We start from the raw sequence: 15139 nt of genomic DNA, 5'->3' as shown, positions 1-15139 counted from the left end.
GGAAAAAATTTCTCATATATAATTATATTTAATTAAATACGGAAAATATTTTCTCGGGGTAATATAAATATCAACACAACAATCGGGCATCATATCGACAAGTTATCAATAATCAATACTCGATAACATTAACAAGCTTTGTATTTACCGCATAAATAAAAAATAGATATGGATGCGAGACGTGAAAAAGCTATCATTATTTGTATAATTTTCGTGTAATCATACGCTTTCAAACAGCCATAATGTACAGGTCTTTTATATGCAAATTCGCACTGAGTTACAACAATAATTAACGTCTTTAATTCTGATCCACAATACATCTTCCCTCTTATATCTTAAATCATTCATTTTATCGGGAATGCATATGTATGTTGCACAAATATGTACTTCTTCTCAGAAACAAATGTTATCAATAATAGAAAGGGAAAAGAAGAGATGTTAACCATATTTAATTGATTTATAGATACATATAATTCAGTAATTTTGAAATATCAACATTAATTTTAATAGTATTGTTAATGAAACATATAATAACAAATCGAGCAGAATTGTTAAAAGTTCCTTGTGAAATTTTGTTATTACAATTCATTCAACCTCTGATATATATACAAAATGTTCATTTTGTATAATATTCTTTTTTCACGATATGAGAGAAGAAAATAAAAAAAAAGTACATACATCATACGGAGAAAGAGAGGGGGGGGGGAAAGAGAGAGGGGCATTACTTAATATATGATAATGAAAAAGAAATAAATAAATACAAAAATTCTAGATAATTTGAAAAATATATGTTGAATCAACAAGATATAATACGTTACATACTATGTTTTGTCTTTGGAAGNAAGAGCTTAAGTCGATTTTGAAGTTGATGTTTCAGAAATACTGCATCCCCATATTTTAATAAAATGAGATTGTACAAATTACAAAATGATGTGCGATACATTCGAATTTTTAAGCATCAATATGATTTAGACCTGTAAACTCTTCAATTTATTCCAATTTTCTTCGTAATATATGTGTATATATATATTACAAATAAAATTATATATATATATATATGTATATAAATATTATATAATAATATATAACAGAGATATATACACACACATATATACGTGTATAAATGTATATACGCACATCGTAATTATGCTATCGCATAAAAATAAATATCTCGAATTAATTATATCTTGTTTTTAATATATCATTTCTGCGTATAAACAGATCTGCCAGACAAACGGTCAACATCCTTAAAAGTTTCGTATAAAAGTAAAAAAAAAAAGAGAGAGAGAGAGAGAGAACGCAATATGAACGTAACGGTTATTGTTCTTTCTTTGTGCTGTTTATACTACCATTCATGCTACGCTGCGCTTTTTGGAAGCTAATCACTGAACGTAGACAATGCCAGGTGTTTTTTCCCGCACCTACTAAGTTGCAAACGATCAGTGACGGCGATTCGTATTCGTTAGGAACAATGCCGTCGACGGACGCCTCGAAGAAACTGAACAACGGGAACCAAATTCTGGTTCTAATTGAATCACGCTGCATCAGCGCCTGATTGTTCGCTAATGTGTGATAATAAAGGAACAATCTTGAAGTAATATAAAACGCCACGAAAACGTCGATGGAATAGTGTTCATGCGCCGCCAAGATAAAAAAGATACCAAACATATTGAGCATCCATGTGAAAGTATGTAAAAAGTACAAATGTCTAGGAGTATCTGCAACAAATCAAGAGTAATAAATAATTCAAGCGACTCTGTGACCTTACGCGATTTTCGTCGTTTCCGACGTCATAAATCATTGCACATTGGTGAAACGGCAAGACAGGAATCTTAAGAGTGAAATATATGTGTGTATATATATATATATATATATATATATATATAACGAAAACGTTGTTACTTACATTCTGTAATGAAGAAGTTAAGCATAGTTAAAGCCACCGTATGTCCACTGAACATGTAATCCCCGCAGGTTCTCACACCTTGAATAGACATGCCGGCGCCCCGCCATATAACATAAGCCATTGCTATTTTATTGTACAATTCGACGTATGCGGAACTGAAGCAATGTATATATCGGGATAAATAAACGTGCATAAAGAAAGAAACAAACGACGACGGATCACAATAGGATCGGGAGCTCACCCTGTCCAGTCCTCGTCTGGAACTTTCCGCGGCTGGCACTGCAAGTGCGCACCCGGCACCGATAAGGAAGTAATGAGCATTGTCACGCATCTCAATAGGAAGACTGTACCTGACAGTGCAAAGAACCTCCGTAACAAAATGAACCTGTGTGTCGTGCAAGATTTAATACAACCCGTTAAATTAGCGTCCGTCACTTTATCACAGAACAGAAACAGAGAGAGATGGCCGCGATTCTGATTTTCTCTCATGCATCTTCCTCTTACCTATATTTGTGAAACGTAAGCACAACAAGCCATATCGCGAAAAGCAGGGTTCCGATGACCTCGCATATATCAAACGCCCACGGGATATGAGGTACATTGTCCAAAAATATGTCCGGCAATGGGGGATACTTTTTCATATCAGGCACTCGATCGTGAACGATGACCATCACAAAGGCGGTGATCCATGTTACAATAAACAAATATCCTAAGCTAATTACGGTCTTCCAGATTTCGGGCGGTAAGTGAGAAGCATGCCCGTCTTCTGACACGGAAGCCGAGTAAAATTCATGCTCCACGGATACTTCATTGTTCGTGCCGGTACTGGGCATCTGACAACATTAATCGTAAAATACCACGCGACTATGACTTCATCTCGTGTATCGATCAGACTCGCAACACGGAAATGTCCCTTAGAATCGTCTATATGTTTACCTCGTGTTTATTCTGATGATGAGTATAAAAATTTGACGATGAGAACAGATCCATGTATCCTAAGTCAAACAAAACAGCTATATTGTCCCTTTGCAATTGCTTGATCGCGAGATATATCTTTTTTATAGCACCGATCTTGTTTATGTTCATGTGTTCAGACTTCAAGTCCTCCTCCTTCAGCATCAGAAGCACCTTCCCGTCGATGTCGTGCCTGTAGAATAAGCTCGCATATTCCTCATAGCCGGTTTCTTTCAGCCATGTCGCTACATCGGAAGGTGTCCAGTCGATAACGTTCTTCAGTGACATATTTGCGTTGTCGAAATGCATCTATTATCCTGTACAAAAGGGACACACCAAAAATATACACGTGCATTGTTACCATGGAATTACTTTGTGACAGCACAAGTGATTTTCAGACAATAATGGACAACGTAACGATTCTTTTCTCAACCTTCAAAAGTCACACTTTGGATTCTACTTTCATTATTATTTACATACGTCAGTCATCAAGTTTCTTTCGATTGCTCGTTGGAACTGCTGTATGAGTCTGCGGAGCGAGTCTAGGATTCTGATACGAGAGGAGGAATGTTTGAAACTGTGAAGGTCGGAGGAGGTTAATCGTATCGATACGTAACACATTTGAATATTATTTATCTGGAAATGATAAAAAATGTCCCGTTGGAAGGAGGAATCATCTGCGCTGTCACGAAGTAAACACCGCGCTCGATATCGATCTGAGTGAGAAAATGATGCTGCGTCTGGACTTAACCTCACGCTCAACGGGCTGATCGCTTACCTCGGGGAAAGAGCCGCGTTTGTGGAACCGTCCACAGCGTAGTGTTTCACCACAACATTTTCCTACGTTTAACGTGCATGCTGTACAAGGTTGTTACCACGATGAATCACACACCTCGATAACGCACCTCGTGTGTATTTGACGCACACGAGGCCATCGACCGCGACACGACGCGACGAGAATTGAGATCTATTACTAATCACCGAGTCTTCTACACTTGGCGGCCTCATTCAACGGGTGCGATGTAACAACGCGATTGTTATCACGTGTACGTGCGGCGTTACCACGCGCGAAGGGAAAATATTGGTGCGGGGGCGCAAAGTCCCACCCACGCGCTCGACAAAAACGCCACCGTTTTGATGCTAATCGGTTTATTGAACAAAATGCGTGATACCCATGATAAATGTTATCGTAAATTGCGAGACTTGCGATAAGTCACACTGATGAATCATCATCGTAGTGAGGAAATGAAGGAATATTTCTCTCTTGTGTTTGTGATTTTCGTAGAGCGAATAATTTTGTTTTGGTTTAGTGTCCCTTAAACGTCCCTTCTCGTGAATATGTATATTGCAAGTATGTTCGAAATTGTACGGGCCAACTGCCTCGGTGCGGTTCGATAAATGAAAGTAATTGAAAATAAAGAAATCTCGTTTTACAGTAAACTCGGAAATTTGCTATGAGCCTATTTGTTTTAAAGTAAAAATCAGCAAAATAATGTTCTTATATTTTAGAATATAATCGTGTTGGACACATTGAGGATAAGAAAGCATTTACATATTTCATACATTTTAAAATAATATAAAGTATCCAATAATATGAAATAAAAGGAAAATTATTGTACGTAACATACTTTTACTCAATATATAGAGTGTTGCAAAAAATGTCACCACACTTTGATTTTTTATGAAGTGTTTATTAAATATCGTACAATTTGCTTTCAATGCAGCTAATAAAGCTAATAAAGTGTGGTAACATTTTTTTGCGACACCCTATTAATATAGATGTAGAAACAAACAAAAGAGAATATATTTCTAAAAGCATTTTTTGTGATACAATTTTATATATTTTTAATAACACTTGATTGTTTGATTAATAACACTTGATTAGAATGACTTTGAAGAATACAGCAGTGTAGAAACTACGTACGAATAAAAAGTATTGATCGGTAAAGACTCGGTGATTAGTAATATCATTTTTATGAGCAAATATATAAACGTGTTTATTTGCAAATATTTTGTCATAGAAAGTATTTAACAGACTTTTGTGTACCTTTAAAATAGCATGCATGTATCTTAACTAGTACTACGCACATTTTAGTAAAAAAAATAAATAATTTCTCAAGGACGGCGCGAACAATATTAGATTTTAATACGTACAAAAGCTCTTTTGCGCATTACTATGCTATAATTTATTAATACTTAAATTATGGAAGATCATTAACGTATTAGGTTTGTGCCAGCTCGTCGCACTTCAGTTTCAAGGCTGCGTTTTCCTGCTTCAAAAACTCGAACTCTTCTAATTTACTTTGTAAATCCTTGTTCTGCGCTTTCAAAACAAACAACTCTTGCTGCAAGTGTTCGTTCTCCTCGATCAGCATTCTCACTCGGGCAGAATCCCTGCTGGGATGCATCTCTTTGATCAAATCGTCCGTCTGATTTAAGAGATTCTTTATCAAGGTCACTTGGGAATTTATATGTAGTTCCTGCATAGTACGCAGAATCTTCGTGCTCTCCTGCTTGGTATACGTGCTGATCAACTCTTTAATAGCGGTAAGCAAAACGACCGGATCTTGGTCTTGTATGTTACAACCGAACTTTCTCAAACTGGCCGGCAACTTTTCTTTCTCCTTAGCCGAGTCTTGGGGATCGATCTCTTTGGAAGAATCTGAAGGACGACTGCTCTCCTTATTGGAAATATCCGAGGAATGATTGTTGGATGAATCAGGAGAACGTTTGTTTTCCTTAGGGAAAGTGGAATGAGTGGTTTCTTTATGCGATCCAGAACGTCGATTGCGTTCCTTGCTGGCAGTTTTGTTCTCAAGTAGCTTGAGGTGTCTTGTTTCTTGTAACTTTGTCCTTGCTTCTCCGTTAACACCGTGCTGCTGGTTATTGTCCATTTTTACTTTAACATCCGCAGCTCTTACTCTGTTCTCTGCCTTCTCATTTCTCTCCGGCATTTTTATCTTCATGGAATGCTTCTTGATATTTTGATCAGGCTGCTTCTTGGAGTCTTTCAAAGAAGGATCTTTGCCACCTGTGATCTTCACGTCAAGCATACTTGGAACCGTTAATGTGGTACGTACTTTCTGTGGCCTTGTGATGTTATTATCTCTCTCATTTTGCTCGGAAAACTTAAGCAGCGGAGATGAAGTAGCATGCCTGGTGGTTATGTAACAATCCGCTTGCTGATAAGTTTTCTTCGGTTCTTCCGGTATTAATCCTAAGTCCTCCAAGAAAGAATCATTCATTTCCGAAATAGGTATGTGGATATATACGTTGTGCTAATATATACAGTGGACGTGCCAAGGTAACTGAAACCGCAAAAGTATATATAAATATCAAAAAGTATTCTCCGACTCATTCATGTAATTTACGTAGAAAATATATAATTAATAATCATGAACATGATACGCATTACTTCGTTGTTAAATCACAGTAATAAAAGTACACAATGTATTTATATACTAACCTTGCTTGATTGTCAACGAACTTGAGCGCGAAAGGATCGAGCATGTCGGTTACAGTTAGGTTTGATCAGCTGATCATACAATAACTGGCGTATGCACTTTGACGCCATCTGCATCACAAATGGAAAGGATCATGTATAAGCCGGTACTCACAGTCGGATCTTATTTTTAAGACCGTCTCAAGTTCATCTTCAGATGCTGTGCCGCTCATTTCATTGGCTACGAAACATCTTAAGATGAACTCAAGACGGTCTTTAACACAAAACTTCGAAATGAAAGAGGAAGCAATCGATATATGGATTAGTCGATTTTGAAAATATCGAAGAGAGTAATCGATTCTTAGGCAGAAAACCATCAAAATCATCGATTTGTTTATTATACGATTTCTAATAGCAATACGATTTCTAATTTCTATTCAAATCTGATTGAGCTTGCAAGTATTTATTATTATATATATACGTTGAAAGAAGGTATAGAACAAATGTCAAATATTGGCTTTACATAAGGTATTTATTCCACCGAAATCATTTGTTCTTGAATATTATTGTTATTACTATTTTATCATAAATTAACGAAACGTATTTCATTCATTCAATAGTTAAATTTCAATAAACAAAGAAACGGAAACGGAAGTTCAGGAAATTCAGAGAATTTCTACCGCATGATCAAACTAACGTTTGATGTTTCAGCACAATCCAACCGACCTTTACAGAGAACGTACTTAATCATCATCGTACTTAACCTAAGTTCGCACTGGTGTGATATCATTGACGGGAAAGCAGCGATATCAGTCGAAACCGGATCAGTCCGATTCAGTGACAAACTGCAATTAGGTGCTTCTACTGATCTCTAAGTAAGGCATTTGCGGCGTCAACATGAACAAAGTACTTATTTCCACTTTGAGCGCGTTATTCCTCGTACTACCCTACGCGAGTACGAGCAGATTCTTGAATGTGTATCCGCGAGGGAAAGAATATTACGTACCCGACGGAGAGGATGTCGGGACGCCGCTTTTCCTCACACCTTTGATAGAAAGCGGAAAAATTGAAGAGGCACGGGAAAAGGCTGTCGTTCAACACAAAGAAATGGGAGATATTAGCAGTTACTCGGGTTATTTGACAGTTAATAAAGCGTACAATTCGAATCTTTTCTTCTGGTTCTTTCCAGCCATGGTAAGTAATGTTGAAAGTCTTGTTGTATATAATGCTGAAAGCAGTCTGGTTATTGTAAAGAATATTTTATACAAATATATACGTATCTGTAGGAAAAATCTTATCTGGAGGCATGAGATTAGTTTGTTAAATTTTCATAGTAAACTATGTAAGTTGAGGCTCCAAGATATAAGAATTATATGAGAAAGATTAGCAGTGAGGATCAAAGTATTAATGCAACCGCAGATTAATGTAACCTTCATATATTTGTACCTTCATATATATATTTTTGTTTACACTGACGAGGATTCTAGAAAACCGAAACATCTGTATAGTTTAATTTGTATATTTTCCAAGTTTGAAGAATACATTAAGGTTACGCATATTAATCTGCGTTCGGCTTTCCCCTTGACACAGTTAAGATTGCTCAAGTATAATTATTTGTGTGCTACAGCACAATCCAAAGACCGCACCGATGATACTATGGCTGCAAGGTGGTCCAGGGGCAACCTCTATGTTCGGTCTTTTCACGGAAAACGGCCCGTTCATCGTAACTGAAAACAAGACTCTGACGATGCGAAAGTACTCGTGGAACATAGCGCATAATGTGATTTATATCGATAATCCAGTCGGTACTGGCTTTAGCTTCACCGGCGATGACAAGGGATACGTAAGAAACGAGACGGAAGTAGGGAAAGACATTCTCAATGCACTGGTGCAGTTCTTCCAGTTGTTCCCAGAACTACAGGATAATGATTTCTTCGTCACCGGCGAATCGTACGCCGGGAAGTATGTACCGGCGGTGTCTCATGCCGTTAAGGATCACAATGTCAAAGCTGAGGTGAAGATCAATTTGAGAGGTCTGGCCATTGGCAATGGATTGTGCGATCCGGAGAATCAGTTGCTCTACAGCGATTATTTGTACCAGCTCGGATTGATAGATCGAAACGGCAAGGCTCAGTTTCAGATCTACGAAAACAAAGGCCGTAATTTCATTCAACAGAAGAAATACGTCGAGGCATTCGAAGTTTTCGACGCGCTTCTCAACGGCGATATCAACGTCACGCCGTCTCTATTCCACAATCTGACCGGTTTCGACTTTTATTACAATTATTTAATGACGGACGAAAATAATGCCTCCAATTGGATGTACGAGTGGATTCAGAGAGCTGACGTTAGGCGTTCCATACACGTAGGTAATAACAGCTTCGACGTCGAGACCAAGATCGTCGAGGAACATTTGAAAGGGGACGTAATGCAATCCGTAGCGAATCTCTTGACGGATCTTCTGCAACACTATAGAGTGCTCATTTACAATGGACAATTAGACATCATAGTGGCGTATCCGCTCACGGAGAATTTCCTGTACAAATTGCAATGGCCCGGGGCGGACAAGTATGCGAAAACGCCGAGGAAAGTATGGATGGTCGGGGGTAAATTAGCGGGTTACACGAAAAGCGTTGACAATTTGACGGAGGTCCTCGTGCGAAACGCAGGCCATATGGTACCGATGGATCAGCCGAAATGGGCGTTGGATTTGATCACGCGCTTTACACACAACAAGAAGTTTTAAATTACTACGTGTAACGGGCGTATAACCGCATTGAACGTACATGAAAGCTTTTCGGTACTGTCCATCGTTAAAAAGAACAATGTTTGAGCGAACAAAAATATAAGCGTTATATTACTCGTGTATGAATAAAATGCGACGTGCCAGATGTAATACTCTTCAGGTATTTTGAAGAATTTATATGATTACAACAATGAGCGAAAAGTACGACAATAGGTTGAGTCTTTGTGGTAGAAAAAGGTAGTTAAGTTTTATTAATAGAAAAAGTGTGTTGTTGCATTGTTAATATTATATAAGTAATTCGAAATATATATATACATTTATAATAAATAAGTTTACTTCTTAAAATATTTCGAGCATTTCAATAAGAATACGCGCACGCACGCGATTTCCTGGTACGAAACAGATTGCCGTTTTTGCAGTATATTTTTACATTAGTTATATAATTGCTATATGCTTATATGATATGTATGAGATGTAATTTTTCAGTCTTGTGCATATGTAGTATTTCACGTTTGCTGTTAATAAATTTATATTAATTTAATTTTAATTACAAATTTCAAATTAGAAATGGGGAAAAGTATGTTTTGCAAAAATTTGAAGTTTAAGTTGCAGTAATTTTCGAATTTTTTACCTTGACATTTGGCAAGTATTTATTTAAAACACATTAAATTTAATCTAAAAATGGCAATAAAAATTCATCTATTATAGAAACGTTGTTGTGCCACTCGTAATGAGATATTCCTGGCACAGTGATAATTTTCAATCTTCCTTGTTCATCCAACGTTCTCAAACCAATAATGTCATCTTTATAAATAGATCTATTGTACATTTCTACTACTGTCTCATTATTGTCATAATATCCAAAATGGCTGCTCTGCCATGGTGTGATAACCCCGTCATCCGGTCCTCCAATAAGCACCATTCGTTTGAGTTTAGTCAAACCCGTTTTGTAGTCGGTATTGTTGAAAGCATCGATTTCGTTTACGTATGGTAAAAACTTACTGTACTTGTGATACAGTTCCTGAAAGAAGCAGAAATATACATCAGCACGCCGTAATACATCACAATGCCTTTATACAAGCGCGTAAAATAAAATAAAAAAAATTATACTAACTTGATGATGAGGATCGTTCCAATAATTTCCAACGCTAATATGTTGCCCGATGTGCGAGTAAAAGAGTTCGTAGGCGGATTCGCAAACTAGATCGGGGAAAATCAGATGCAGAAAGCGTGCTGGAACCAAGATTTCACGATTAGTGGAAAATTCCCGCCTTTTTATATCCTTTTCACTTATAGATTCCTGTGATTCTACGTACTACCGTATTGTCCCGCTTGCGGCGAGCTCAGGGAAATAAAGTTTCTCACATTATGCATCGGAAACCTCTGTAATATTGCCCGAGCCAACAGACCTCCCTGGCTGTAACCTATTAGATTAATTCCTTCGGGAAACGCAGCACCGATAGAGACTACGTCGGTGCCGATTTCCTCGACCTGTTGCCACATCGGCTCCAGGCTACGCCATCCCGCGAATCTAACGGTATTGTAGACTAGAGTTCCAGGGTGCATCTGTAAAGACACATCTCGAGTAAAGAGAGATCAAACGACCTTGACTTCTGCTGACGAGCTGTCAATCTTGAACTTAAAAATAACGTCCGACTGACGCGTTGCCAGTGATAAGCAGTAAGGATATGATAAGGGGAACAACACACATACACACACACACAATACATCTTTATTCAGAAATAACGCACGGTACAATGTAACGTCGTCGTTTTTATCGACACAAAAGAGTACGCGTAGTAATTTATAGGAGATTCGAGATTATTATTAATCTAACGAACCACGTTCGTGTGCTAAAACTACAACGTTTAGAGATCGATAAGTGTCTTTGTTCCGCTATTGCTTTGTTTGTTTCCTATAGATCTTTTTATATAAATATCTAGATCGCCAGCTCTAAAAGATGAAATGGCGGGCATTTGTAATTCCTTCGCCACGGCACGCTTAACGTTTCATGCGAGAATTACGAGAAGAGCCAATTGATGTTCCTTTTCCTTGCGTACATACACATCAGTAAAACTGCAATGTATGCTGCGCTTTTCTTTAAATACAGCTGTGGCTTTTTTTTTATATATCGATCGATTCTCCTCGTTATTCTATGCACGGAAGGATCGACGTAAGTGGATCCTCTGTGAGAGATCTTGTTTCTTTACGTAAAAATATTTTAAAATAAAATATGAAATATCTCGCGTATCTGTTTTCTAATTACTTTACTCGATACTGTCACATTGATGAGAAAAATCTATGCAAACAAAACCATTCCATTAATAAAGGAAAATCGTCTGTCGTATAAGAGAGTCCAGTGAACGTTAAGAAATGCCGGAGAAAATTTTACAAAATATAATGAAACATATTGTTTATCCGAAAACATAACCTATACGAATCTATGGTGTTTACACTATCCCATTTTGCCGAAAATATCATATTTATACACTCATTAGACACGGCATAGGTGATCGAAGATTTGGTTTCAAATCGGGTTCACGGTCGTAGCGTATTCGCGATTTAGATATTTCATTGTAGTTTTGCCCCACCTCCTGGATTCTGTCCATGATGAGATTCATACTATCGCTTCCAGTGAGCACTCCATGGATAACAACCACAGCGCGATATGATTTTGCCTCGCTATAAAATAACAGGTAAACTAAAAGTAAATGAATATAAAACACAGAACGTCGACCCATCATTGCCCGCCGATGTGAGACTACTGTCCTCAGCGAAATCTAATATTTGCTTTTTCGTGCATTTCTCGTAGCGCTACACCGTGCGCCGAGTGAAGTGACTGACGAATGCTTTTAAATCGTGCTGATAAAGGCACAGTCAGCTTTATCGTTCGACGGTATTGCAAGCTCGAAGACTTTCCCTCCGTCCGTTGGTGTTCGCTTTCCTTCTGCAGGTACACGAGCTGTATCTTGAGTGCCTGCAAAAAAATATGTGCCGTATAAACTGCATAAAATTCGCATCTGCGAATAAATATTAGTTCAATTATTTATAGTTATAGATTGAAATCTGTGTGAATTTCAGTATCTTGCAATTGTGATATCACGCACAAGATACGTCTGCTGCATATTCGCGCTTTTTAAGATGAAGTTTCATCCGTATCACGCGACCTAGACAGATATCCGATCGCACAGTTGTTGATTTTAATTATTGTTTATACATAACAGATTATCATAAAGACTGTACCGTAAGATCGAGAACCACAAATCAATCTTGTCCTTTCGCATTTAAAGGCTCAAGTCGAGACACGTTTTCTTCACGTAGACATGAGAACAATGATCGCCGCGGTCAAAGTGGTAAGTAGACGATGAAGGATTTATGGATGGATGGGAGGGATGGTGGTGACGGCCGAAGGAATCCAATTGCATCTCGAAACGGTGCGTTGCAGAATATAGTAGGTCGTCACCCTAATCCTTACGGGCTGCCGTGTGCCGCCGGGTGGCGGGGCACATGGTATTTCCCGAGCTCGCTTCAGCCATACATCACCGTACTCTGACATCGCTCCCGCTTTCCCCCCCCCGCCCTCCTCCCCCGGACCGGTAGACGAAACTCGCGCTTCTGTATCGGGGGGGATGGGGCCGACGGATGCCGAGCGCATTGTTTCGACCAGCGTCATCCATGATTATCACACGGCTTTGCTCCTTGAAGGAGCAAAACCCTTTTGTCATTTGCGCCATTACCCTTCCGGGCATTGATATATCCTCGGAATTCGAGTATTATCGCCACTTGTTTCCAGTTATTATACCGAAGTGGCATTTAATGGAGCTTACCTCTCGAGAGGAGCGCTCCTTAATTCCTGCTTCAACGTGTTTGAAATTACGCGTAGTTAATCAGAGATTTCGTCGATATGTGTATACTTGGGATGCGTAAGTTCTCGGACTTTTGACTGTTGGTGGATTTTCTTGTACCGTGCGTTTATTACGAATGCGTGTCGGATAAGTTTCGGATATTAAATCTCTCCACCCGTGTTTCGTGTAATTGTAGTCGTTTTCTATTCGTAGCGAAGTGATATAATAATGATTACATATCGGATCACGATACGATTTTCCCGAATATGTTTTATTGACGGAAGATTATCGTGTAGTCATCACGATAACCTTGCCGAGAAGGATGGTTAGCCCATGGAGGCCTTCATAGAGTGACCCAGTGGAAACTCAGAGGGTGTTTTCGACGATCACCGCGTCATCGAGGTGAAGTAATTTATGGGAGTGACAGCGGGGATACTTGATGCTTAAGGACGAAATTAGAGCTGTCGTCTCCAACTACATCACGTCTAGACTATGATGATAGTAATGAAAGGGATGTCGTGTCTTTAATCGATTTTATTAGATTCTACGAATCAAATGATTCCTCGACATCTCTTCACGGCTCTTCATCCAGTTGAGTAGAATTGATCCGATCTCGATTCATTGTATCGGGCCATAATCCCATCATACGTATTATACCCCCCTTGATGAGAATCCCTATAGAAACGAACCTATAAACTTTACTCTATATATTACGACATGTTCTACATATTTTCTTTTACGTCATCGAGTATACTGTCGGCGTCATATATGCTGTATTATTTCCTAAATTGACAATTTTCGTTATTGTGCAATTTTTGAAGAAGAATGTTATCCGCTATTGCCTTTCACATGTACACATAAGGTTGAAATTATTATAATTAAAGGTATTATCGTTGTAATTAGAGTTACTTCTGCAATTTTCAACCTTGTAAACTCCCCGTCTAGGGTATGATGCAACATACACGACGTACCGGCCGTACAGTATAATTTAAGCGATTATTTAAACGAACGGCATAATCCTGGGATTTTATGACACCTGTAACCTGCTTATCCGCCGCTTTATTCCCTCACAACTGCTCCGTACGCTCACAACACCGCATGCTGGTACATCTGATCAATTGTAAGAAACCGAAGAATATGACAGGAAGAGAGAGAGAGAGAGAGAGAGAGAGAGAGAAAGAGAGAGAGAGAGACGCAGAGAGCAAAAACAACAACATGAATGCGGCGCAATTTACAACAAGGACCGTTACGGACGATTGCGAGGTAAGAGCGAGTTCCCGCGAGGTCAAAGGACGAAGATTCCTTCATCCACTTTCTGCGGTATGATACCCGGTGGTGGTTGCGCGCCTCGGTTAACACTCGGCGGACTAAAATAGCGAGCCAGCCGACCGCGAATATCCTTGATTAAACGCAAAAAAGCCCGGAGACCTACCGCTCGCCTTGCGCTCCGGCCGTGGCTGCGTTTTTTCGCCACCCTCCGCCATCACGACGGTCGGGCTTGAGCGCGGAATTGGATTGGCCGCCTTTTCTCTCCCTCGTATTCCCTCTTTCCCTCTCCGACCACGTCTCTCTCTCTCTCTCTTTCTCGCCCTCATCGGACGGAAGAAACACCGGTGGTTTCAGGGCATCGGGGGGACTCGATTAGAGCAGCTTGCGACGACCAGAAGTACCTGGGCGCACGTCCGTTTCGTCCCTTCACCTAAATTGTTGTACACTGTCCAGAAAATAATCCCTCGCGATAAAAGGTAGCCACCAGCTCATTCGGGGATCTCACGCCGTTGAATGTGTGTATCTTTAATCAAGTACTTCTGTATTTCCGTACTTCAATACTGGCTGCGAGTCCTGCTCGTTACGCAGGGCTTCGGAAAAATGTTAGCGCCCCCACAGTTTAGTCGGCATCTGAGTTCATCTGATTTAGTTGACATCTCGAAAACGTAATTGTGTCGCGGACTTTTATCGTCGCGGTCAGATAAATTTAAATGCGCTTCTTATACCCGCGACGTCCGATGAATTGCACGATAGGCAGCGCTATTCGTTACGCTGCATGGAAAATAGAATTAGCTCCCTAAAGACTAACTTCTACAGATAAAAACTAGCTGTCATAGATAGAAATTAGCTATCCATAAAATACAACTAAAATTTAGTTAATTTAGCTAATTTCCTTGTTCGCGTACCTAATTTTTAACCCCCACGCTAAAACTAGGTATAGTAACTAAATTTCAGCTGTATTATGTGGACAGCTAATT

At 39.1% G+C, this 15139-nt stretch overlaps 4 protein-coding genes across 5 annotated transcripts; 1 reads left to right on the top strand and 3 right to left on the bottom strand.

Moving 5' to 3' along the window:
- Positions 1 to 848: 848 nt before the first annotated feature.
- On the bottom strand, positions 849 to 4380 carry LOC106750451 (sphingomyelin synthase-related 1-like). 2 transcript variants are annotated; one of them, XM_014630816.1, is made up of 6 exons: positions 3639 to 4380; positions 2843 to 3177; positions 2411 to 2739; positions 2148 to 2291; positions 1907 to 2061; positions 849 to 1718 (listed from the first exon to the last, which is right to left on the bottom strand). In XM_014630816.1, the coding sequence occupies exons 2-6, from the start codon at positions 3167 to 3169 to the stop codon at positions 1318 to 1320; spliced, it is 1356 nt and encodes a 451-aa protein (XP_014486302.1). In that variant the 5' UTR covers positions 3170 to 3177; positions 3639 to 4380; the 3' UTR covers positions 849 to 1317. The 2 variants fall into 2 exon arrangements, with proteins under 2 accessions (XP_014486302.1, XP_014486303.1); XM_014630817.1 differs by lacking the exon at positions 3639 to 4380 and adding an exon at positions 3341 to 3587.
- A 481-nt stretch (positions 4381 to 4861) lies between these two features.
- On the bottom strand, positions 4862 to 6397 carry LOC106750452. The gene is made up of 2 exons (XM_014630818.1): positions 6327 to 6397; positions 4862 to 6168 (listed from the first exon to the last, which is right to left on the bottom strand). The coding sequence occupies exon 2, from the start codon at positions 6103 to 6105 to the stop codon at positions 5083 to 5085; it is 1023 nt and encodes a 340-aa protein (XP_014486304.1). The 5' UTR covers positions 6106 to 6168; positions 6327 to 6397; the 3' UTR covers positions 4862 to 5082.
- Positions 6398 to 6691: 294 nt separating this feature from the next.
- Positions 6692 to 9595, top strand: LOC106750450 (venom serine carboxypeptidase). The gene is made up of 3 exons (XM_014630814.1): positions 6692 to 6830; positions 7014 to 7496; positions 7930 to 9595. The coding sequence occupies exons 2-3, from the start codon at positions 7200 to 7202 to the stop codon at positions 9046 to 9048; spliced, it is 1416 nt and encodes a 471-aa protein (XP_014486300.1). The 5' UTR covers positions 6692 to 6830; positions 7014 to 7199; the 3' UTR covers positions 9049 to 9595.
- Positions 9210 to 11795, bottom strand: LOC106750453 (lysosomal thioesterase PPT2 homolog). The gene is made up of 4 exons (XM_014630819.1): positions 11640 to 11795; positions 10365 to 10614; positions 10163 to 10281; positions 9210 to 10069 (listed from the first exon to the last, which is right to left on the bottom strand). Exons 1-4 carry the CDS (start codon positions 11790 to 11792, stop codon positions 9719 to 9721), a joined length of 873 nt encoding a protein of 290 aa, XP_014486305.1. The 5' UTR covers positions 11793 to 11795; the 3' UTR covers positions 9210 to 9718.
- Between the last annotated feature and the right edge of the window lie 3344 nt (positions 11796 to 15139).

Source organism: Dinoponera quadriceps, unplaced genomic scaffold (assembly GCF_001313825.1).
Source record: "Dinoponera quadriceps isolate SergipeBrazil2010 unplaced genomic scaffold, ASM131382v1 scaffold5784, whole genome shotgun sequence".
NCBI lineage: Eukaryota > Metazoa > Arthropoda > Insecta > Hymenoptera > Formicidae > Dinoponera > Dinoponera quadriceps.
This window is presented reverse-complemented; position numbering and strand designations above follow the sequence as displayed.